Consider the following 25,799-nt stretch of genomic DNA (forward strand, 5'->3'; position numbering starts at 1 on the left):
ATATCATTCCATTTATTTGTATCATCTTCAGTTTTATGTCAGTGTCTTAACAGTTTTTCAATTATGAGTCTTTCACTTCTGTGGTTAAATTTATTCCTAGGTATTTATTCTTTTACATGCAATTGTAAATGGGGTAGTTATCTCATTTTCTTTTTAAGGTAGTTTCTTAATTGCTGTATAGAACACAACAGATTTCTGTATATTAATTTTGTATTCTACAACTTAAGTCATTTATTCTAATTGGGTTTTTGCGGGGTGGGTGGAATCTTTAAGGTTCACTATATAATGTCATGTCATCTGCAAATACTGACAGTTTTACTTCCTTTTTTCCATTTAGTTGCTTTTTATTTCTTTTTCATGTCTGACTGATGTGGCTAGGACTTCAACACAGTGTTGAACAAAAGTGAGAGTGGACATCCTTGTCTTATTCCTAATCTTCAAGGAAAATTTTCATCTCTTCACTATTGAGTATGATGTGGATTTGTCATATATAGCCTTTATTATGTTGAGGTATGTTCCCTGTCTCCACTTTGTTGCTTTTTTTTTTCATTTTTTAAATTTATTAGGGTGACATTGGTTAATAGATCATATAGGTTCCACGTATACATTTATATGGTAACATGATCTACATATTGCATTGTATGCCTACCACCCGAAGTCAGATCATCTTCCATCACCATATATTTGGTCCCCTTTACCCTTTAGTATCCCTCCCCCTTCCCTCTGGTATCCACCATACTGTTGTCTGTGTCTATGAGTTTCAGTTTTATATCCCACCTATGAGTGAAATCACATGGTTCTTAGCTTTTCCTGACTGACTTATTTTGCTTAACATCATATTCTCAAGGTCCATCCATGTTATTGCAAAGGCAGTTATTTCATCTTCTCTTATGGCTGAGTAGTATTCCTTAGTATATATGCACCACATCTTATTTATCCTATCATCTATCAAAAGGACACTTTGGTTGTTTCCATGTCTTATCCACCATGAATGGTGCTGGAATAAACATACAGTGCGTATATTTTTGTGAATAAATGTTTCTGAGTTTTCAGGTAAATACTCAGAAGAGGAAATTGATGGGTCATAGAGTAACTCTATTCTCAATTTTTGAGGAACTGCTGTACTGTGTTCCATAGTGGCTGTACCACTGTGCATTCCCACCAATAGTGAATGAGTGTTCCTTTTCTCCACATCCTCTTCAACACTTGTTATTTCTTGTCTTGTTGATAATAACCATTTTGGAGGGGGGTGTTGTTTTTGTAAGTTTTTTCTGTTCTTTTTCTCTTGCTCTCTTCCCTTCTGATTGTTGACTTTAGTTAGTGTTGTGTTTGGAGCCCTTTTTAAAATTCTTTTGTGTATCTATTATAGGCTTCTGGTTTGTGGTTATCTTGATATTCATACATAGCAATCTATGTATATACTAGTCTGTTTTAAGGTGATGGCCACTTAAGATTGACACATTCTTAAAGCAGTACATTTTATTCTATTCATTTAACAAACTTATTATTCTATATTTTCAATATCTTCACTCATTAAATTATTCATGCTTATTTTCTCTCATTTTTCTTATGTTGTTCTTGGGCATCATTATTTTATCAATTTTGAAATACTCACTAACCATTATAACATTTTTTGAGTGTTCAGAATGAAATGATGAAATGTGTGTTAAAATCCGGATTACTAATGCAAAAGAAAAGAGATTAAATGTGTGGATTCCAATTTCTTTGCTGGATAAGAAGCAAAGTATATTTAGTATATTTTGACCAAAAAATACTAGTAAGGAAAGGAAAAATGAGTAACTAGAGGAAAATCCAGTATCTAGTTTATCTTCTATTCCAGAGACATTTAGCACAGAGATGATTTTGTAGATTAGTATCATCTGTAGTAAGAAGGGATTATACAGGTATTGAGTCATAGGCTGTGCCCATATGCTGTATTACATCAATTTGCCATATATTATATCCACAGCCTTGAGATTTCAGTAATAGCACTAGAATGTATGTGTCCTCCTCCTGTCTTGAAAAGAAAAATTTTTTGTTAATCACTTGTAGTTTACTATAAGATTGAGATACACACAAAATTATACTAACAGTTACTGTTAGTAAACACATAAAAACTTTTTTGTCTTCAATAAAAATTATGTGAAGATACCCTTTCAAAAAGTGTTTTTTTATAAGGCTGAAAAGGATGCAAATCAACTAAATGATAAAATTAGACCTGAGTGAAGAATAAATTTAATAATTAATAACTGGGATAAAATGAGAACATACTTGTTAGAGTTGGTGAAAAACTCAGCTCTGAGCTTCCTTTTCACAGCCAGACAGAGAGAGAGACACACAGCACTAAGATTTCCAGTATCCATCATGCCCTCGTGAAAAGCACAGCTTCCTGGCCTTCAGAGGTGTCATATGATAGGCATCTGTTCTGAAAACTCCTGTGTAGCATTCACATCAATTCAGAATATGAAAGTTGTCTTATCTTAGTGTTAGTCTCAAGAGTCAGAGAACTCTGTTTCCTGTTCGTTTTTACCCAGTGCAGGATCCCTTCTATATCATTCCTGCTACTAGATCATCAAACCTATGATTAAGGACCTCTCATGATGGGGAATATACCACCTTTAGAGGGCAATCAATTTTTGAAATTTTGGAGATTTCAGTGTTTGCTCCAAATGGAAAGACCTTCCTAAACTTGTTCTTATAACTCTAGAATTTAATTTTCATTAAAAGTAATATAATCAAACAAAGAATAAATAAGGATATTGAGACATTGAATGACATTCTAGGTCAAAAGGACTTAATAGGTATTTACAGAACTTTTCACTCCAAAGAAGCAAAATATACATTCCTTTCAAATGTATATTGATCTTTTCAAAGATAGCCCACATTATGGGGCACAAAAATGCCTTAACAAATCAAGAAAATTCAGGTCATATCAAGCATCTTCTGGATCACAATGGCTTGAAATTTTCTAGAAACCAATCTCAAAGAAAAACTCAACAACATGGAGACTAAGTAACATGCCATTAAACAGTGAATGGGTTAACAATGAGATTGAAGAAAAAAGTCAAAAACTATCTGGAAACAAATGAAAATGAACACACAACAACCCAAAACCTATGGACACAGCAAAGGCAGTCCTGAAGAGGGAACTTCATAGCAATACAGGCCTACCCAAAGAAGAAAGAAAACTCTCAAATAAACAATTGAACCTTACATCTAAAAAAAGCTACAAAACAACAGGTAAAAAAAACAACAAATAAAACAGAGTGAGTGGAAGTAAGGAAATAATCAAGATCAGAGCCAAATTAAATGACCTACAAACTAAAAAACAATCCAAATAATCAATCTAGGAGCTGGTTCTTTGAAAAGATAAACAAAATTGACAACACCTTTAAACAGATTCATCAAGAAAATAAAATATAGAGGATCAAAAAAAATAAAATCAGAAAGGAGAGACAAAGTTACAACTGATACCACAGAAATACAAGGGATTACAAGAAATTACCATGAACAACTATATGCCTAGAACGTGGACAACCTAGGGAAAATAGACAAATACTAGAAACATAAAATTTTCCAAAACTCAATCAGAAAGAAGCGAAAGCCGAAACAGACAGATAACAACTAGCAAAAATTGAGGCAGTAATCAAAAAACTCCCAGCACACAAAAGCCCTGGACCAAATGGCTTCAGAGGCGAATTTTACCAAACATTCAAAGAAGAACTAACACCTATCCTTTGCAAACTATTCCAAGAAATTTCAAGAAGAGGTAAGCCTCCCAAACTCTTTTTATGAGTCCTGTATTAATCCTAATTCCAAAACCAGATAAAGATGCAACAAAGAAAGAAAATTACAGGCCAACATCTCTGATGAATGTAGATACTAAAATGCTCAACAAAATATTGAGAGTCCAGCTCCAGCAATACTTTAAATAGATCATACACCATGATCAAGTGGGATTTATCCCAGGGATGCAAGGATGATACATTATTCCCAAATAAGTAAATGTAATATACCACATAAACAAAATGAAGGAAAGAAATTACATGATAATATCGATAGATGCTGAGAAAGCATTTGATGAAATCCAGCACCCATTTATGATTTAAAAAAAAAACAAAACCCTCAGCAATGTGGGAATAGAAGGAGCATACCACTCAATGTAATTAAGGCCATATATAAGAAACCTACTGCCAACATCGTACTCAGTGGGCAAAAACTATAAAAGTGTTTCCCTTCAGATCAGGAACAAGACAAGGGTGCCCACTTTCACTACTCTTATTCAACATAGTACTAGATACTAGAGGTCCTAGCCACAGCAATCAGACAATAAGAAGAAATAAAAGGCACCCAAATTGGAAAGGAGGAAGTAAATCTGTCATTATTTGCAGATGACATGATAGTGAACATAGAAAACCCTCAGGCTCTACCAAAAAACTACTCAACCTAATAAGTGAATTTGGCAAAGTAGGGTATACAAAGTCAATATTCAGAAATCAATGGCATTTCTGTACACCAACAATGAACTGTCAGAAATAGAACTAAGAAAATAATCCCATTTACTATAGCAGCAAGAAAAATAAAGTACCTAAGAATAAATTTAACCAAGGAGATAAAACACCTGTACTCAGAAAAACTATAGAACACTGAAGAAAGAAATTAAGGAAGACACAAATAAATGGAAACATATACCCTGTTCATGGGTTGAAAGAATTAACATCATTAAAATGTCCATATTACCCAAAGGAATCTATAGATTCAACATAGTTCCTATTAAAATACCAATGGCATATTTGACAGATCTAGAACAAATACTGTACAAATTTACATGGAACAAAAAAAGACTCCAAATAGCCTCAGCAACTTTGAGTAAGAACAAAGTTGGAGGGATTACAATACCTGATATTAAACTATACTACAAGGCCACTTTAATAAAAACAGTCTGGTAATGGTGTAAGAACAGAAACATAGATCAATGGAACAGAATAGAGAGCCCAGAAATAAACCCATGTCTCTATGATCATGATTAGAGAGCCACGAAATAAACCCATGTCTCTGATTAATATTTGACAAAGGGGGCAAACAAACATATGATGTAGTAAAAACAGTCTCTTCAATAAATGGTGTTGGGATAACTGGACTGGTGGTATGTGCAAAAAAAATGAAACTACACCACCAACTTACAACATACACTAGAATAAACTCAAAATGGATAGAAGCCTTAAATAGAAGTCATGATACCATAAAAGTTCTGTCAGAAAACATAGGCAGTAAAATTTCATACATCCCATGTAGCAATATTTTTGCCAATATATCTCCTAGGTCAAGGGAAATAAAGGAAAAACTAAACAAATGGGACTACATCAAATGAAGAAGTTTCTGCTCAGCTAAAGACACTAACGATCATGTAAATGAAAAGGCGACCAAATGTATGGGAGAATGTACTTGCCATTGATGTTCAGACAAGGTTTTAATCTTCAATATACGAGGTCTGTCCAGAAGGCATCCAGCCATGTAATATGAAAAATAGAGATATTTATTGAAGAAGATGCAAGATACAAGAAAAATTGTGTATAGGACAGTGGCCCCTTAGTCCCCTTCAAAGTAGGCACCTTGGGTCCTCATACAGTTTTTCCAGTCACCATCAGCTGCCCCATCATATTTTCCTGAATCTCATCGACGGTCTGAAATCCCTTCCCTTTCAAAGGTGATTTTAGTTTGAGAAAAGCCAGAAGTCACAGGGCACCAAATCTGGGCTACAGTGGGGCTGAGCCACCTGGGTGATTTGATGTTTTGCTAACAACTCTGCACCAGACATAACTGCAGCCTTCTGAATCATCCGAGTAGTTTTCTCACTGGAATGAATGTTCAAGATTAATGCAAAATTTGATGCAGATTTTTTGCTCCACTCAGTCACTTTGAGTGTGACGGCCACACAGTACAGATGGCAACTCAAAGGTGTCTACCGCCCCCACTGACTAATACAGTCATGTCATCATTATTCACTCATGTGCTTTCCAGTCCACTCTCCTTGACTGCCAGGTTACATCAATGTCTTGCAAATTGTTCTCATTATATTAAAATGGCTGGACTTTTTCTAGACAGACTTCATTTTATATCAATTGTATGACTCAACACCAGGAAAACAATCCATTTCAAAAAATGGGTGAAGGAGCTGAATAGATACTTCTCTAAGGAGGAAATACAAATGGCCCTTAGACATGAGAAAATGCTCAACATCACTGACCATCAAAGAGACGGAAATTAAAATCACAGTGAGATTACCTTGCACCTGTCAGAATGGCCATCAACAAACAAGTGCTGGCAAGGATGTGGAGAAAAGGAAACCCCCGTCCACTGTTGATGGGAATGCAGACTGGTGCAGCCACTGTGGAAAACAGCGTGGAATTTCCTTAAAAAATTAAAAATGAAACTGCCTTCTGACCCAACAATTCCACTGCTAGGAATGTACCCTAAGGATCCTGAAACACCAATTCAGAAGAACCTATGCACCCCAATGTTCATAGCAATGCCAATTATAATAGTCAAGTGTTGGGAACAGCCCAATTGTCCATTAGTAGATGAGTTGGTTAAAAAACTGTGGTACATTTATACAATGGAATACTACACAGTAGAAAGAAAGAATAAATTCCTACCTTTTGCAACAGCATGGATGGAACTGGAGACTATTATGCTAAGTGAAATAAGCCAGTAAGAGAAAGACAAATACCTTACTTCTAACTGGGATGTAATGAACAAAATAATCTATGAGAAAAATAGAACCTGAGACATGGAAGCATAGAACAGACTGATGGCTGTAGGAGTGGGGTAGGGGCAATGGTGGAAGGAAGGGGAAGTGATTAGTCAAAGAACATGTATGAATGACCCGTGGACAAGGACAAGGGAGAGGGAATGGACTGTGGGTGAGAGGGGTGGGCTAGGTGGAGAACACAAAAGGGAAAAAAATTGGGACAACTGTAATAGAATAAACAATAAAAAAGTAATATCATTAGCCAAATTTGATCCGGTGTATAAAGACAGCAATAATACAGGCTAATACGAGTGTGTTACAAGACCATTAGTTTTCGGTCTAGCCTAAAATGTCTAACTTTGTCTATGGCTGTCCATGAGAGCTTTGTAGCTATCTTCTTGTCTGCTTAGTCCCTTTATTTTTGAGGTCAAAATTTCTCTTTTTGATCTATTAACTGTTCTTTTTGCGTCTCCTGCCAAGGCTTGAGCTCATAAGGAACCTGAGCTGTCATTCATTTCATCTGCATTCCTCTATCTGGAAATAATGACCGAATTCTTTCCCTATCCTACTCATCATCTCTTGAATGGATATACTTGTGTCTATTCCTGTTAATATGCCACCCATAACTGAAAGTGGACATGTCCTGGGGAACTTGAAGGACAGGTGTGTGCTCATTTGTCCACCTCTTTCTATTATCTTGAATACTACTTTATGATACTAATACAGCATGAGAGCACCTCAGCTTCAGGGCAGCTTTGTCTCATTCCTGGTTCAGTCATTCTCTCTTGAAACTGAAGTACCTATATCTTTTCTCCTGTGTCCTGCTGAGATAGCCTAAATACAAGACCAGACATTGATTCCTATTGTTTTATCTTATAGAGGTAGCTCATTACTGCAGTTCAGCAATGTTACTCCTATTTTAATTTTACCATGTGGTAAATACAGTATTCTTAGTCATTGAAGAATTTGAGCATGCATTATATATTATTATTTACATTATGGCTACAGATTTTGGTTAGGATTGGGTGATTATTAGATCTCCCCAGCATTACATTAGAAATCCCTATAGGATGATAAGTTTCATTCAGCTATTTACAGATTGTAACAGTCAGCAGTTGCCCTTTTGTCAGCCTCATTTTCATGCTGCTTACAGTGTCAGGGCAGGGGATGCTCTAACATTATACATGCCTCACCAGAGTCTAGACACTATGCATTTCTGTGGTTACACTGCCAAAGACAGAAATTAGACCAGTGTAACCTAATTTTTCTTTGGTGTGCCCGCTTTTAGTTCTCACACATTGTCTTTTGGACAGAATCCTTTTAAGAATCTCACCTAAGATCTGTGTCTAGCTCTTTAGTTTCTAACATGAACAGAATCTACTTTCTGCTTTCCAAAAACAGAAATGGCATTTTCCTGCTTCCAGTTTTTTGGTACCTCTTCCATTCTCTGTGATTCTCCAGGGAGCCCCTATATGATCCAGCAACCTATTTGCAAGTTTTCTCAGGTCCTGAGAATTCAAGTGAGGCAAGTTGGGGTCATTGAGGGAAGCATGAGGCCTAATTTTTCAGTCTCTTTGCTACATAAGTACTAAGTACTTTTTTTGTTTGCTAGTGACAAGAAGTCATAATACCATCCTGTGACTCCAGTCTTTGACTCAGTCCTGAAACTCTTTAAATTGTTATGAGAACTACAAGAAAACGGACAACCTTGATAGGTGTATAATTTGTCATTAGTTGTGCTCTCCCTCTTCTGTCCAACATTGGTTGTGCTATTTTGGGACCGTTCCAAAGATGAAGGATAGGGGATTGTCTCACCCTCATTCTTCATTGCATGAGTGTTCGCGATCACCTGTAATGTCTGTTGGTCTTTGAGAAAGCAGAGAATGAAAACATCACCCGTACCTGTGAAAATTTTACTGCTGAGTAGTAATTTCTTTTACAAATGTATAAACTCTTCCCAACCTATTTTCATCAGCTTTAGTGTTGTTATGTTGCATCCCTTGCATCTTGCTGTACTATAGCCTGATCTGATTCATGTTCTGCTGCCTCAGCTAGATGATGACTCTAATGGTCAGTGACCTGTCCTCATGCCTGTGTCCCCTTATCACCCTGCCAAACACATGGACAGAGTGGCACTCTGAGAATGCTCATCGAATTTCAGCGACTCTGAACAAAGTCATCATGGTAAATACTGTGAAATTAAGTGTGGTACACTCAGAGTGATGGAATATAATTACAATAATATAATTCTGTATCTTTCTTTGAACAGTAAGGCTCCTCCTCTTTGTGGTAAAGAATTAATAATAAGTACTTTGCCAATGACATTTCTATATCTTTTTTTCCAAATTCTCTTTGTTTGCTGAATTTATGCTTCTTTTTCTAATATATTGGTTGTTTCATAGTATTATACTCCTGACATTTTCAAAATTTTGATTTTTGGCGTTATATTTTTTCACTGTTGCATAGTAACATTTTTGTTCCTTGCAACCATCTGCTTATTTTAAGGTGTCTAATTTTTCAATGGCATAGAATATTTTCATATCTTTAAATGTCTTAAATGCTAATCTAGGATCTTTATATGTGGCTTTTTTTCTTTATAGACCTCATGTCTTTAATAAGCACTCGTTAAATGCAGAAATGAGTTATTTTATCCAGCTGATGATACTTTAGGTATTTTACATCTCATACTAAGCATACAACACATACTAAAAAATAGTTTGGCATAAAATCATCCCATTGTGTTATATAAAGAATTAGCAAAGTGCACTTTTCTTAATAAGTGAGGGAAGTGGGACTCAGTGAGGTGGTAACTTGTCCAAGATCGCTTAGATTTTCATCCTAGTCCTGCTTACTTCAAGTCTGAAGCTTCTCCTTCTGCTCACACTTGAGGAAACTTGTCCTTGCAGCTTTGGGCCCACCTGAGCCTTGGGTACCATGGAAATAGGAGATGGAGAATTCAACTGCCACAGCAGGCTTATGGACTCTTCATGAAGGGGGGAATACAGAAAGTAGTCAGACCCATTTCCTGTTTCTGCTTATTAATATGTCAAGAATAAAGCAATATTCTGCTGCATAGACCTCTTCTGTAATCATTAATGCTTTCGAACATTTGTAGATGTCTTCTGTGTATGTACTTTTTTGAAAACTGGCCCTTCCATCATTATAGAGTATTTATTTTTTGTTTCAATGATAAGATAATCATATTTGCTTATTGGTTATCCAATGACAAGATTCATCAATTTAACAAGCTTTTTCCCTAGTAACTTTTTAAGAGCCCTCCTCCCCAACACTTTTCATGTCATTTTTGACTATGATGTTTAAATATTTTCTTAGAATTTATTATCATTACTTTTAACTTTATTTTTTAGTATTTGGTAGTACCTGCTATACTTTTAATTCTGGATGTTGCCTTCTAAAAATCGAATAGCTGTCAGGAGTTTGGATCATTGTGTGTAGAAGTCTGCAGTACTTCCTAGGAACTGTCCGCAAATCCTCAGCTCCAGCCTGTTTTTACATTGGAGCCCTTGAGAAAGTGTTAACCCTTTGCCTGCTTGATTGCAGGAGGAATGCCAGCTCCTGAGCAGGCCTCATTGGTGGAGGAGGGGCAACCACAGATCCGCCAGGAAGCTGCCTCCACTGGCCCAGGCATGGAACCCGAGACCACAGCCACCACTATTCTAGCTTCTGTGAAGGAGCAGGTACATCCTCTTATTGGAATTTGCAATTAATTATTTCTTCAGTGCCTTTAAAAATTATCTTTGGATGTGTTTTAAATTTGTTTAACATCCTTGACGCCTTCACGTTTTCTAATTATAAGGTGTTTACATCCCTGAGTACATTGGGATGACTGGCATGTAGAGCTGCTCCAGGTGCCAGTCAGAATCGGAACATGCAGGATACTTGTACGTCTGCAAGTAAGGACAACATTGATGGTGATCGGTGTCTCTGTCTCTCCCCATTGCGGAGTGTGTGCATGCACGCCAAGCTTCGTAAAGCGTAGTTCTATTACTGACTTTTCTATCAGGAGGTCTGTAATAGCCTTAGATGTGTTGAACATTTTAACATAGGTATTGTGTAGGGTTGTCTGCGGTTTGGGGATAAAGGCTATATTTGTTGTGTTTGTCTGAATCAAAGTGTATGCATTCCGTGAACTAGTGTTCCAATTCTTGTCAAACCGTGCCAGTTTGCTTCAGTGTCACGTTTATGTTGATTTCCTTAAAGCCCTGAATACTGTTTATCCTTTAACCCCAAGTAGCCTTCCAAATTTGATCTTACCTGTTGTGCTTAGAGAATTGGAATTCCTGAGTTTAGTTTCTTAAGATTTAAAAGTTTAATAAAGTGAATGTAAATTTAAAACTACAGGGATAGATTTCTTTTCTGCCCTTCTTTCCAAAACGAAACACAAATGTTTGCCCTCTGTGAGGGTTATTGTGTTAGATATAATCTAATTATTAATTTAAAATTTTTTATTAAAACTTTGGGTCATTTTTTCTCAAGAGATGTAAACTTAGATGTATATTTGCTGGAATATTCTTTTAAGAATCAGTATCAGTAGTTTCAATGACTAATGATGTCAAAGAATAAAGGGATATTTAATACCTCATTATTTCACTGCTTGCTGTACCTTAGAGCTAGGTATGTGGTATGAAAGAATTAGAACTATGACATGGGTCTGGCATTACAGCTGTATTTTCAAGAAAAAATGATTTCACAACTTATTCTAATATCAAGATGTCAAAATATTTTCCATTCCTCCCTGAAATTAGTTTTTAAACATCCCACAATTTAAGAATTTGAGAAGACAACAAGAAAATTATAGTCAGTACTATTTTTATTTTTCACCAAACCACAGATAATCTAAGCTTCTCTCACTTTGGGGGAAGAAAAAGGGACTCTTCTTTTATTTATAGTACTCCTTGTCGAGATTTGACCCAAGGAGCTGTAAAATGAAAAAGCTGTGATTTATTGGGAACTCATAAAGTATACTGCATTTTGTGAAACATGACGGTAAATTTATCAAAAGGCCCAGAACTGACGTAAAAGTAGAAACTGTTCATAAACAGCAACAGGAACTTTTGTATCTTGCAACCAGATACCCTGCATGCTGAAGAAAATTGGAAACCCATCATGATTTTGGCACTGGAATTCCTTGATGGCTTCAGATGACTTGAAAATTTTATCTTTTGTCAATAAATAGTGTTCTGAGTGGATATCATCTGGGAGATGGCAAGAAGGGTTCCAGTTTCTCATGATAGCCAAAAAAACCCCACTGATATTTGTCATTTATTAGACAAATTATATCTCCCAGATTATTTTTTAGTAAGAGGAAATATTCTACTCTTTTGCTTCTATTCCTGTTCTAAGAATTTAAGTTCATTAATATACATTTACAGTTTCCATTCTTAATTTCTTTTAAAGTTGGTTATTCAGTGTGCAGTCAGTATTTCAATCATTCAACCCAAGATGTTGTATCTATCTCTTATTCCAAGACACTCACCTGACTTTAAATAGTTAACTCTAGTTTGCATAGGATTTTTGTGGCACCAGGTAAGATGCTCTAATTTCTCTGTAGTTGGCATAAAAATTTCTTAGGACTTCCCTAAAATACATCACTCCCTATCATCTGCCCAATGAGACAGAGCACAGAAAAGTTAGAAGTTAGGAATAAGAAAATCGATTAAAGTTTATCTTATATATTTGATTCTAACATATTAGAATGTGACATTCTTAGTCATGTTAGACGCAAATGGAATAGCTAATATTATATTATGTCCTTGATCATGTTTTGTGTCAATAGAGCCATATTCTTGGATGGGATACATGATTACTTAAAAATATGCCATGCTACTGTGCCGTGATCATAGCCATGGATTAGTGGTATCAGCTCCACTGATGTCAAAGAACAGACCTTGTTTGGTGGCAGCTGTATCTCAGGAAGGATGTTTCATTACACTACAGAGGGAAAAGAGCACTTTCAGTGCAACTGGGTGGATGGTCTGGGTTCCAGTCCCAGCTTCACTACTTACTGTGTGGTATTGGGAAGATTTCTCAACTTCTCTGTGCCTTAGTTTCTCTTCTATGAAATGGGGATAATAATAGTTATTGAGGGCATTAAATTACATAAATTATATAAATTACATAAATTATATAAAATACAACAGTGCTCATAGTAAGGACTAATATTACTATTGTCATCGTCACTTCTACATAAGAGGAAAACGCTTTTCTTAGGAAGAACAGGTAGTTCTGTTTTTAAATATATATCGGGGTTCAGTGAGCCTTCTTAGACATTGATCTGAAGACAAGGCAACATTCTGAATATTGAGCCATATTTATGCTGTGACAGTATTTCACTTTTGTGTGGAATTAAACTCTCAAAACTTCACCATGTTGGTCTCACAGAACAGTTTTAGGTATATATTATAAGAAATAGAGCATGTGAAAATAATTTTTTTAATATGCTGATTTTGTGCAACCCCAAACATAACATCAAGGCACTTGGTCAAAGAAAAGTGGTATCTTTCAGCATACACCTAACTTTTGAGAGGGAAGGTGTAGGTTCTTGAATAAAGCACAATCAAGCCACTAAAGCAGTTGGTACATATTCCCCCTGGGCAACTTATGGAAGGAAGTTGGGAAGGAAATGACAGGCAGCCAGAGCAGTTTTGTTAACAAATTGTTACTCTGTTACTATCTGAAATTGGTTTTAGGGTATCATACAAGCAGTTGAGTCTTCCTCTACAGAGCCATTCTTTTTTAGGATCTAGAAGCCAGAAGCTGTTCCTTACTCTTTTGACAAAATGATAATATTCATATTCCCTCTGTCTTGTAATGTGATAACCCTTCATATTTATGTCAGTCACATAGGTGCATGCCTGTGCAATTATTTTGTTTTGAAGTCCTTGCTCTTGTGCACATAGAAAGAAAGAACCTACTTCTGTTCAAGTGCTGCCTCTTTCCTGAAGCCATGGTCACCCGGCCTGAAGTCAAATCTCCTGACCTCCCTTAGCACTTTAAAGGACTGCTGTGACACTTACTGCGCGCTTCTTTGGATTATATAATCAGCTTCCTAAGGACAGAGCCATGTTTTATACATTTGTTTCACACACGTTACCAGTTCCTCCCCCCGTCCCTTTAATATATTAAGCCTACACTTAAAATGATATCTTTCTTGAATAAAGAAGGAAATGGATGAATAACACTGGCTATCAGAATAATTTGTCTCCAATTGGTCATTTTTTGAAGATTGTGAGACCTATGGCCACATTCGTAGAAACATTACTAAGAGAATTTCAGATAGCACCTAGAAAACTAAGTACCCAGCTGTATGTCCTTGTCCTGAAGACAATTTGAGTTGCATATATCCATACTGATCTAGGAATTAAATGCAATCTCTCCATGAAGCAAACTAAGTTTCATTTTATATTGATGGTCAAATAATGACATAAGGTTAGAAAAGTCATGTCCCACCTCTCTTAACTTAGCTGAAAATTAAGTGTAGGGAATAAAAGGATGTGGTTATCTTGGTGATGTCAAAGAATTACCTACCAGTATCATCTATACCAGGTAATACAGAAAACCATTGAAGAAATGTCTCTCAGTTAAGGATCATGCTTTGAGAGAAGTAAAGACTCAACCCATGGGAATAACAAAGAAATGTGGTCCTTGGACTAAAACCTGAAATTACAGGAAATGTCAAGTGAACTTTAAGCTACCAGTTGGCTATAATCAGGACCATCGTTTGGCAGGTTCTACGGTTTAGCTCAGGTCCTAATAGAGTCCAGGAGTTCAAGATGATTACTGGTGTTGGAAACAAGGATTTTTTTTTTTTGTATTCTGATCATTATCAAATATCTGGAGAATTTAAGAATGGTCTAGTGCCTAGCTTAATAGCTTATACACAGTAAGATAAAGAAATGTGGCCAGATGTGATGCCTTCAAAGCTCCCTTTCTCCTCTTATGAAAACCTAGGATAAAATGCTAGATTCATTCTTGCAATGGACAGGATGTCTTTGGATTCAGAGGAGCTGGAATTTGATAAGACACTGGCTGCTCATCCAGAACTTTGCCTCCACTTCTACACACTCACTTCACAGGCACAAAGGAAATAGTAATCCAAGGGCCATGTGCAGGCTATTATTAACCAATTGGGAGAGTAAACTTTACTTTTATAATTGACAGGATAGGATCCTGGATTGTAGAAACACTCTTTAAAAGACCTTGTGGCCAATCACGAATAAGATTACCAAGTGTATTTCCTAGCTCTATATAATATGTAAGTTGATTTACATTCTGTAAAATCACACATGTACTGCATATTCTCTTTTATATTTTCTAATGATGTTGCTTGAATATTTGAGATCTCTATTTGAACTTGGCCATACTCAGCCGCACTAATTTCCATTCCATTGTTCTCTCACAAACCACACTTCTTATTTTTGGTTTATGATTTTAGAAGTTTGGAATCCAGACTTAAGGTTGTGGCCATTTTAGATAGCATGAAATGGTAAGCAAAGAATAGATGAGGTAAAACATAATAATTCTATCTGTATATACTCTTACTCTGGTGAAGTCCTAAATTAGATGCCATGTGTACTTCTTTTGTTGTCTTTGAGTGAAAATTGCAATGTTCTTCACTTGTGAGGCTCTCAAAGAGAACACTAGCTTTCAAGATATTATTTTCCAACTTTTGTGAAAATTACAATTCTACCTTCAGTATTAACTTGTGATATTTAAATTTCAAAGACTGAAATGAGAGTCATGAGAGATCCTTACTTTTTGAAGATAAAATGAGGAAATTTGGAGCCCAACTGTGCCCATATTGATATTACTTCATTTTTACATGGATATATTAGCCTCAGTAATTACACACCCTTCCTGTATGGCAGCATGCCCAGAACTGAACCGGTTCCAGTACAATTATTTACTTTATTCCCCTGAAACTGAAACAACTCAACTGCTGTGCACCTGCCTTTGCAACTTCCTTTTATTTGGCCCCTAAGTTTATTTACAATGAAATAGTTTCGCTGACACACCTCAACAGCATGAAGAAGACAAAATTTTTATTTCAGCTGTAAACAAGTATAGTTTGTAGTGTAGCTAAAAGCCCTGTACTGGAAGTACAATGCCTAAAAGTTCACATTTTTTTAAATTAGTAACTTAGTAATTTTTTTATTGGTAACTGAATTATCCTGGTACTTGTAATTATTGTCTAATGTATAGTGAATTCTTCTGTGCCTGAACTGCATCCTCGAACACAAGTGGTAGAGTTCTTACGACACTGTTGGGCCAGGATTCAAGAATTCTGAACCCTGATCCTTGGTTCTCAGAAAATGAGTTCTCGTAAGTTGCACATATTGTGGTAACAAATGTAATATTTCTCTTCCATGTGTTAATGATGTAGGTATCTCCCACTTCAGGTATCTCTGTGACAGAGGGGAATAGAAAGGTAGGAAAAAATAGGACAACTGAAATAGCATAAACAATAAAAGATACTTAAAAAAAAGAATACAATACAGTGTGGTAAACAGGTTTATTCAGTATTTGAGTCTTCAAAAAAAAAATTCCCTCAGCAATATAAAAAAGTAGATTGCCAAGTTAGCTAATGACAATTATAGCTAACATATATTTTGACATGTTCCCGTGTTTCCTGGGAAACTGATGAATGATCATTTGGACCTATTAGAAAAATTCGCCAATCCTATATATCCTAGGAATACATTCTGAATAAGGAATACATTCTGAGTGTTTTATTTGATTCAGTTGCAGACATTTTTTTAGATGCATTGACAAATTCCAGGAATTTGAACAGATTCCATCTGGCTTTTCACACACAGCTAGCTCCCTTACGTAGGATGTGGGAATACATAGTAGGTGCCCCCAAAACACTTCTAGGGTTCATGAACTAAGAAAGTAAAAGTGCTCACTTTCCCCCTTCTGTTAACTCATGCTTGCTTTTACTAGATAAAGTGTATTGGTTGACAGCTTCTTGTAATCAAAGCTCTCGGTTCAAGAAAGGGAGTGGGTAGGGAAGGGGAATGGTAAGGAGACATACAAAGATGATGTGCTTCATACAGTGTCTACCTTCAGAAGAATGCAGAAGCACAAACCATATTTTATACTTTTATGTACAGTAATTGGGCACATTGTGAATATCCATTAATTTGAAATACAAAATCCAAAAACATATACTTCTACCCCTTTTTCAATTTGAGCGGGCTATAGAAATATATTGTATTATCAGTTTTATGTAAATTTGTTAACTTAGGCAATCTTAACTTTAATATACCAATGAGTTAGCATTACATTTCTTATACATTTGAAAATAATAGACTATTTTTTATTAATACTTAAAGCCAACCCTGACTTGGCATGTTTAAAATAATTTCCCTTTCTGTTCACAGTTCCTATATGAATATATAGAATAATTTTTCCCCTGTACACGCAAAGTGTATGCTATTAAATTCGAAATGAGTGAATGCTGAGTGGTGAGATTGAGTGGATGACAGCATCGTTCAACACTGAACTCTCTGCACTGTGTGATCGTGTTTCTTTAGAGACAAATACTTCAGAAACGTATTTTTCCCCTCAGGTACAATCTTGAAGTTATTCCATGCTATGACAAAACAGTATCTTCCTGTTTAAGTGTTCCCAATTTCTAAATTGCCATTTTTGTTACTTCTGCAGAATGGGTTCATATGGTCTTATTGCATGTGTTTGTATTTTATGAATGTATTGCTTCCAAAATGATTAGATCTGCAAATAGTTTACGTTATGATTAGTTTGTTTTAGGCATTGCTAAGACAAATCATTGAAAATGTATAGCTTTTTTCAAGTACTTCAAAGACAGATATTTTATCAGTGTTTTATCTTACAGAACTGTGAGGTTTTATGCATTCAAACCTTAATAATACAGGGTTTACAAATAATAGAAATAGTCTGCAAGCAGATTGAAAGAGCACATGATTGAAACTTGAAGACAAATGCATGTTATATAACTAAATTCTATATTAATCATATTTCACAGATGAAAATGGCTATCATAAACTGGAAGGTAGTTTTCTTAGAATTGAAATCTCTCGGCTCTTGATAGAAAATTTTATTTTCCTTTAAAATTTGGAATTCAAGACATTTCAAATTATAGACTATTTAATTTGTAGACTTTTACATATGACAGTTTCTGTAAAGCAGCATGACATAAAAAGATGTGTTAATCATGTGGTGTTACCTACCCTAAAAGCATGTATCTGATTTGCAAGTTTTCCTAAAATCATTCCTAAAGTCTAAATCAAGACAAAGGTCCCTAGCCACTGCACACGAGGGAACTAATTCTTATTATTTGCTCCATATTTAACCTTTCTTTATTCTGTTATTCCTTTAGGAACTTATTTCATCATGAAATTGATGTGAATTATTATTTCTCCCCTTTGCAAAATATTTTTTATAAATGTTTTGTTTAAAAAAAGAGTAAGCCTGCCAAAGTGTGAACTAAATGAGCACCTCCATTTTTTTTCATGACCTTAGCAACCTCATATTTCTTCCTTTAAAGCTATAATTTTTTGAAGTGGGAGAGGCTGCTGGAGTTTTCTCATTGCACCATTTTCTCATTGTTCTTTTTTTTTTTTAATATATTTTATTGATTATGCTATTACAGTTGTCCTATTTTTTTCCTCCCCTTTATTGCCTGCCCTCCACTGTACCTTCCACTACACTATCTTTCCCCCACCTTACTTCATGTTCATGGGTCATACATATAAATTCTTTGGCTTCTCCATTTCCTATACTATTCTGAACCTCCCCCTGTCTATTTTGTACCTACCATTTATGCTTCTTATTCTCTGTACCTTTTCCCCCATTTTCTCCCCTCCCCCTCCATGCTGATAATGCTCCATGTGATCTCTATTTCTGTGAATCTGTTCCTTTTCTAGTTGTTTGCTTGGTTTGTTTTTGTTTTACTTTTTTAAGTTCAATTGTTGATAGTTGGAGTTTGTTGTCATTTTTTACTGTTCTTAGTTTTGATCTTCTTCTTTGTCTTAGATTAGTCCCTTTAACATTTCATATAATAAGGGCCTGGTGATGATGAACTCCTTGAACTTCACCTTATCTGGGAAGCACTTTATCTCCCTTTCCATTCTAAATGATAGCTTTGCTGGATAGAGTAATCTGGGATGTAGGTCCCTGCCTCTCCTGATTTGAATATTTCTTGCCAGCCCCTTCTTGCCTGCAAGGTTTCTTTTGAGAAGTCAGCTGACAGTCTTATGGGAACTCCTTTGTAGGTAACTGTGTCCTTTTCTCTTGCTGCTTTTAAGATTCTCTCCTTTAATTATTATGTGCTTTGGTGTATGCTTCCTTGAGTCCAACTTCTTTGGGACCCTCTGAGCTTCCTAGACTTATGTTTTCAAATAAGTTTTCCATTTCTTGTTCTTCCTCCTCTCCTTTTGGCACCCCTATAATTCGGATGTTGGAATGTTGAAAGTTGTCTCAGAGGTTCCTAAGCCTCTCCTGATTTATTTTTTGAATTCTTATTTCTTCATTCTGTTGTGGTTGAATGTTTAGTTCTTCCTTCTGGTCCACACTATTCTTTGGAGTCCTAGTTTCCTTCCCTTCACTATTGGTTCCCTGTACATTTTCCTTTTTTTCACTTTTCATAGCCTTCACTTTTTCCTCTATTTTGTGACCATACTCAACCATTTCTGTGAGCATCCTGATTACCAGTGTTTTGAACTATGCATCTGATTAGTTGGCTGTCTCTTCATTGCTTAGTTGTATTTTTTTGTGGAGCTTTCATCTGTTCTTTCATTTGGGCCTTGGGCATCTGTTCTTTCATATTTCTTTGTCTCGGTGTGCATGCTTTGTACTAAGGGGTGGAGCCTTAGGTATTCTGGGTGGTGCAACCCAAGTAGCTACGTTTTGGTGCTGTCTCTGGGGGAGGGGTCCAAAAGGGAACAAGGCTGCTTGCTCAGCTCTTGGCTGGCTTTCAGTTACTTCCTCAGCTACCCATAAGCAAACTGGGCCCTTTGGTGCTGATTCCTGGGTGGGTGGGTTTGTGTACGTTCTGGTCCCTGTGGGTCTCTCCTTCAAACTCTCTTGTGAGTCTGGGAGTGTCTCCCACCACCTCAACACCCACAGGTTTTTTTCAGTCAGAGGTTTTGAGGTTTTATTTCTCCACACTGGAACCCTGGGTTGTGCGGTCTGTCTTGCTCCCCAGTTCCTCCTGGTTTATCTGCATGCGAATATGGTACTGCCTGCTCTACCAGCCACCACCTCACCCCAGTCCTCCATCCGCCACCTTGCCTGCCCTGGTCCTCCATCTGCTGCCTTGCTGTGAGTCCTTTCCACCCCAGCTGCCCATCTCTGCCCCTCCTACCAGTCTGGATGAATGTTTCTTCTTTAATTCCTTGGTTGTTGGACTTCCATACAATTCAGTTTTCTGGCAGTTATGGTTATTTTTTCTTCTAAAATTTGTCGTTGTCCTTCTTTTGATTGTGTGAGGAGGCAGAGTGTATCTATCTATGCCTCCTTTTGGCTGGAAGTCCCCTCTCATTGTTTAAGGAAGTGAATATTGTTTTTGTCTAATGTATCCTGTTAAGAGCAAGGTCTTGATTTTTCAATTAGCAAAGTATAATGAAAAAGTAAAGAATTTTGTAGATATTCTTGGGAAAGATTTTAGAGTAGTTTGAACAGAACCAATACTTAAATGTAATGTTAAAAGTTTTTCTAAGCAGAAAATAAATCCCTAAATATAGAGATTTGAAGGGTCACAACATTCCAGACATCAACTTTAAAAGAGACAAAAAACTTTTTCTTGGAATAACCTTGACAAATCTTTAAATTTACAAAGATAAAGGAGAAAAAACTCTACAAGAATTCAGATAAAAGAAATGGTTTGTCTGCAAAAGATAAAATCAGACTGACGTCTAGCTTTGATGAAGCAATAGATATCAGAAGACCATAAAGCTGTGTGTTTAGAGTGTTGAAGGAACAATGCTTATAATCGAAGAGTTTTATAGCTAGCTAAATTGTCTTTAATGTGTGAAAGATTAAAATGATATTCTTAGATATTCAGAGGCTTATGGAGTAGTATGTCCCACCTTGTACACTACTGTTGTTTTTGATAATTGAAGATATGTTCTCCTCAGAGAGTAATCAAGTTTAATTTGAAATTCAAGAATGAGAAATTCATGTTGCAAAGTAACTAATGCATTTTTTCTTAGTTAATAGTCCAGAGCCGGAATCAAGGGTTACTTACTACACGTTATCCATTAGATTTTGCAGTTCTTCTCCTCTGTTCTGCTTCTCTTGGTCTGCAAGCTGTGTAGTACTTCAGGCAGTTCAGGTGGATGTTACTCTATTCAATGACTTTCACTATTGGCCGTTGGTACTATTCTGATTTACTCTTGATAATAGTAGCTAACCTTCTTGTGTCTTTCAAACACTCCAGGCAGAGAATGCCCGATCAATGCAGAGTCACATTTAGTAATATAGTGGCTTTTTCATTGTCCCCGTACTTAAGATGTTTTGTAGCCTGTAAACTTACTTTAAATGACTTGAGTCATGGTTTATTGGCTTTTTTAAAATGCAAAGACAAAAAATACACAGTTTGCATTGGGAACAAATTCTTGTACGTGTTACTGTCTTTCTTGGACCTGTGAATATTGTTTTAATTTTTCTTAAAATATCAGTGTTCATAATATGATACTAGTTTTGTTAAGATATATAATCATTTAGAAAAAGTCTTGTAAGGAAATTCCCAAAGGTGTTCTGGACTGTGAAAGATGAGAATTATGTCTTTAGCACAGGACAAAGTGAGCAACAATATTTTAGCAGATACTTATGAATGAATAAAATAAATGCAGTCTATGCAGAGTAATTACAAATGAGTAAGGAGAAAGAGTAACAACGTAATGAAAGGCAGGTATTTGACATTTATAGACGGTTGGCAAAAGAAATATAAATGACCCATATGCATGTGAAATAATGTTCTTATCTCACTAATAATTATGGAAGTACAAATTAAAATGAGAATATGTGTACCTATCAAACTGGCAACAGTTAAAGATAAAACAGTGTGAGTGCAGTGATTTTAGCAATTTCATATAGTGTTGGTAAGAATAAATTGGCACAATCATTTTGCAAATCAGTTTACTGATCTGTAGTAAAGGCCTTAAAAATGATATATCTTTGATTCAGAATTCTAATGTAGGGTTCCATTCTAAATAAATATTACATGTTAACACAAATATATCAACCATCGTGGTGTTCATAATATCTAAAACTTTGCAACAATCTGATCGTCCAGTGAAAGTGGAATGATTACAAAATAGTTACATGTGTATGTTGGACTTTACATAGCCATTAAAAATTATTTTTAAGGAAGTCTTAATGGTGTAAGGGAAAGTTCACAATACAAAAGAAAAGTTAAGGCATCTAACCCATACGGATAGAATTTTGCTATAGAAATACGTGTTTATGTATATATGTACTCGTAAATGTGCACTCATACATGAAACAGGAAACACTCCTAAAACATTGAGTAGGTACCTTTGGATGGTTTTCCCCTGATATTTTCCAAATCTCTTAGAAAAGAGATGTAAGTGCTTAATAAAAAGTCTAAATCCACAAAATAATATGATGGGTGTTGGGACTTCATAAAAATAATATTTCCATAGACTAAGGTTTACAGAGAGGGGGAAAAAAGAAGTTTATATAGGTTACAAGATGTGGAAAACTTGTTAGATCAATCATGGTTGAAATAGAAAATTTAGCATGACTGTGGTAGCAGTCTTCAGATTCAGAAGGGTACCAGGGCAGTGTGGTAAGAGCAGAAGCTTCTACTTCTACTGCTAGGTATTCTGTGTGGCCTTGAGCAGCCTACTTCGGAGGGAGGCTCCGTGTCCTCATTTACAAAATGTGAATATTGGTTCCAATCTTAATAAAATAGTAGGTGCTCATTATGTATTTATTACAGTTGTCCTTAAGATGGTATCTAGAAAGGTTCTAAAAGGAGCGTGTTCTACCCCAGGGCCACTTGGGAGCAGCCTGGATCAAGATAAAGGAATTCTCAAAGGCCGAGGTAGGGGTGCCAGCCAAAGTGTCAGGTAGAGTTTACATGCCTAAGAGCCTGTACGCAATCATGCTGATGGAGATTATGGGAGGAGTCGATGTCTGTTTGGCACATGAAGACATAGGTTGTGTCATATTAAAGTAATTCTGCAAACCCCAACTTCTTGCAGATATATTTACAGAGTATATTCAGAAATCTCATTAAGAGATTCCTCAGATATATATTTACCAGGAATTTTACAATGTATTATTAAGAGAAAGAAGATACAGAGTTCATAAAATACCCCTTTTGTAGACTGCCCCACCACAATACATAAACTCCCAGGATGCTTGCCACTGTATTCCAGAGCTGAGAATAGTGCCTGGCACTAACCGGCTCTCTGTATTTGTTGAGTACGTATTTGTTGAAAATGTTTGCATTATTTTGGAAAATAAATAGGAAACCAAACACAGGTGTTCCAATGCACATCAAACTGACACTAACTTCCTAGGAGAGGTGAGGGAAGAAACCTCCTGTCCCCAAAACAAGGTAGGAAGGGGTTATCTAAGGTTTAAATAAAAAGTTTCTTCATGACACGTACATAACAGCTTCAAGTATCCGGCCATTTCTTCCGGGCTATTAGAAAAATCAGTTCTGAGCAAAATTAGTCATCAAAAGAGATTTGTTCAAAAATGGATATTTGCTTCTAAAGTAAAACGGTGGTCTTTGCATCTTGACCAGGGCCACACCCCATTTAGGCTGCTTCTGCTTGTGCAGATGACAGCCCTTCAAACCCAACAGCCTAGTGCTGATATACTGACTAATTTTGAAATGATACCACACATCTCTCTTGCCAGGGTGGGGTTTGTACTGACATGATTATATTTTCTAGCTTTTAAATGCTTCCAGCAATACTTCATTTATAATGTAGCCTTAGTGAGTCATGTCTAAGCCTGAGGAAATACAAAGAAGTTGAGAATTTGTCACTGCTACAGTGGCACTTGCCCATAATCTATTCTTGCCTTCCATAACCTGGATGCAATCCAAAGACGGTTGTAATCATGCTGACTGACTTATTTGAACTGGCAGAGCTCACATCAGTATACTCTCTAAATGCTCCCTTATGATATATTCTTAACAGAAGAAGGTAAATCTAGTAATTAGGACTGTCATATTTTATGACTAGAGATATGCAAAAAAAAATATGGAGCCATTTCTAGTACAGTTCTTGTATTTGAAGAATAATGCCTGAGCTTTGAGGTCCTTTATCCCAGGCAGACTAGAAATGCACAATAAAATAGAATAGATTGGCCACAAACTATAGTGAAGCACAAGATCCAGGTTGCTGTTCTGTGGCTGTTTTAGCTCGTAGTTTCTCTAAATAGGTTTTTAAACATCATGAGGAAACCATGTTGACCAATAACAAGTTTTCATTTGTGTAGCAGATTAGCACTAGAAGGGCCAGCACCTTGACAGCTCAAAAAAATATTTATTAAATGGCCATCTGGGAGCATTCTCGAAGCCAGAAAGCCCCTGGGACCTTCTAGAAGAGATGAATAGAACCCTGGGGGCTTTATTTTGTCCTGAGGACATCACTGTACCTTAGTGAATACTTTTAAATGTTACCCTCCTCATTATTTATAGTAATAATCTGATAATCCAAACTGACTTCTGAACTCTTACAGAGTTTCACTGTATTCTAAACAATTCATTAGTTTTTAAATTTATCTTGGTTTGGTGGGAAGAACACGGGCATTGATGTCAAGCTAACCAGGTTCATATCCAGACTCCTACAAATGACTTTATGGCATTAGGAAAATGCCTTAACTTCTCATAACCTGTTTCCTCCTCTATAAAATTACAATAATAATGCTCAGTTTATAGGTGGTTGTAGGTCATATATTTAAAATGTGAATTAATTGCTTGATACTTATTAGATGGTCAAGTTTCTGTTTAGAAGCAGAGCTTTCTTAGATGTTTCATAAGTAGTAAAGTTTTCTTTCTTTGGGGTTTTTAGTGACAAAGTTGGCATTCAAATCTCATGGCCCCTGAAATTGCTGTAGCAAGATGAAAACTCCTAGTGTGGAGTATTGTTTACTCTGTTGCTGATTATTTCCTGGAGAGCATTAAATTTATTTTTTGTCTTCCTCTACCAGAAATCTGTAATTCCTAGCCTTTCACTTTTATTTGTTTGGTGAGTTGAGAAAATCTCCATTTTTTCCTTTTTGAACCTGCCATAGGACTCCTCCTACTCTGAAATGCATTTGAACATTCTGTAGTCCAAAATAATGCAGCACAACTATTCTGAAAGAGCTCTCTGCTGGATCTGAGAAGCCAACAATTGTTTTGAGAACATGAGCAGTGGTTGGGTGGAAGTGGCATGTTCTGATTCACAGCGCAGGTGATATGCTGAAGCAGTCTAGTTTCTTCCAGGTACTAATTCCATCATAGAGAGAGAGTAATGCTCTGTTTGAATCTTAAAGATTATCCAATTATATTGATAAGAATCCATTCATTTACTTAAATAAGTTTACAAAGATGAATTATTTCTTGAAACTTTTTAATATTGGAACCCATGTGCTCTGTAATATATTGTTCAGTAAGCCTTCTTTTTTTTACTTTTTTTTTTTCAATAAGCCTTCTTATTTATCTATAAGACATGTGTAGGATTCCTATCAAATGAAGAGATAAGGAAAGATAAGACATTACCAATAAAATGAATAACAAATTCCAATTGGACATAGCAACTCCCGATTTGCTTTTTTACTGGATGCTGAGGAATAGTGCTGTGATACAGTGGCATTTAGTGAGTGCCTATATGCTAAGTACAAGCTATTGACATTTCTTACTTGTTAATAATTATTGAACCTAATATATTGGGTTGGCCAAAAAGTTCGTTCAGGTTTTTTTATAAGTTGGCTCTAGTAGTGCTTAGTTGTCTCTAACTTCATTCTAAACAATTTTGTTAGAGTTTTATTATAACAGCTGTCATCAGCATGCACTTAA

General features: G+C 36.0%; 1 protein-coding gene across 12 annotated transcripts in view; it reads left to right on the top strand.

Annotated features, from left to right (window-relative positions):
* Positions 1 to 25,799, top strand: part of PKP4 (plakophilin 4) — a 239,995-nt gene that overhangs the window by 64,691 nt on the left and 149,505 nt on the right. For 8 of the 12 annotated variants that reach the window (XM_053918693.1, XM_053918695.1, XM_053918696.1 and 5 more), the window contains exon 2: positions 10,313 to 10,449. The exons of 2 other annotated variants lie outside the window; for them this stretch is intronic. In XM_053918693.1, coding sequence (XP_053774668.1) covers positions 10,318 to 10,449 — 132 coding nt within the window. In that variant the 5' untranslated portion in view covers positions 10,313 to 10,317. Of the gene's footprint in view, positions 1 to 10,312; positions 10,450 to 10,568; positions 10,666 to 25,799 lie in introns of those variants that run through there. 2 more of the 12 variants (XM_053918702.1, XM_053918703.2) reach the window with 2 other exon arrangements.

The sequence above is a fragment of the Desmodus rotundus genome, chromosome 2 (assembly GCF_022682495.2).
Source record: "Desmodus rotundus isolate HL8 chromosome 2, HLdesRot8A.1, whole genome shotgun sequence".
Taxonomy (NCBI): domain Eukaryota; kingdom Metazoa; phylum Chordata; class Mammalia; order Chiroptera; family Phyllostomidae; genus Desmodus; species Desmodus rotundus.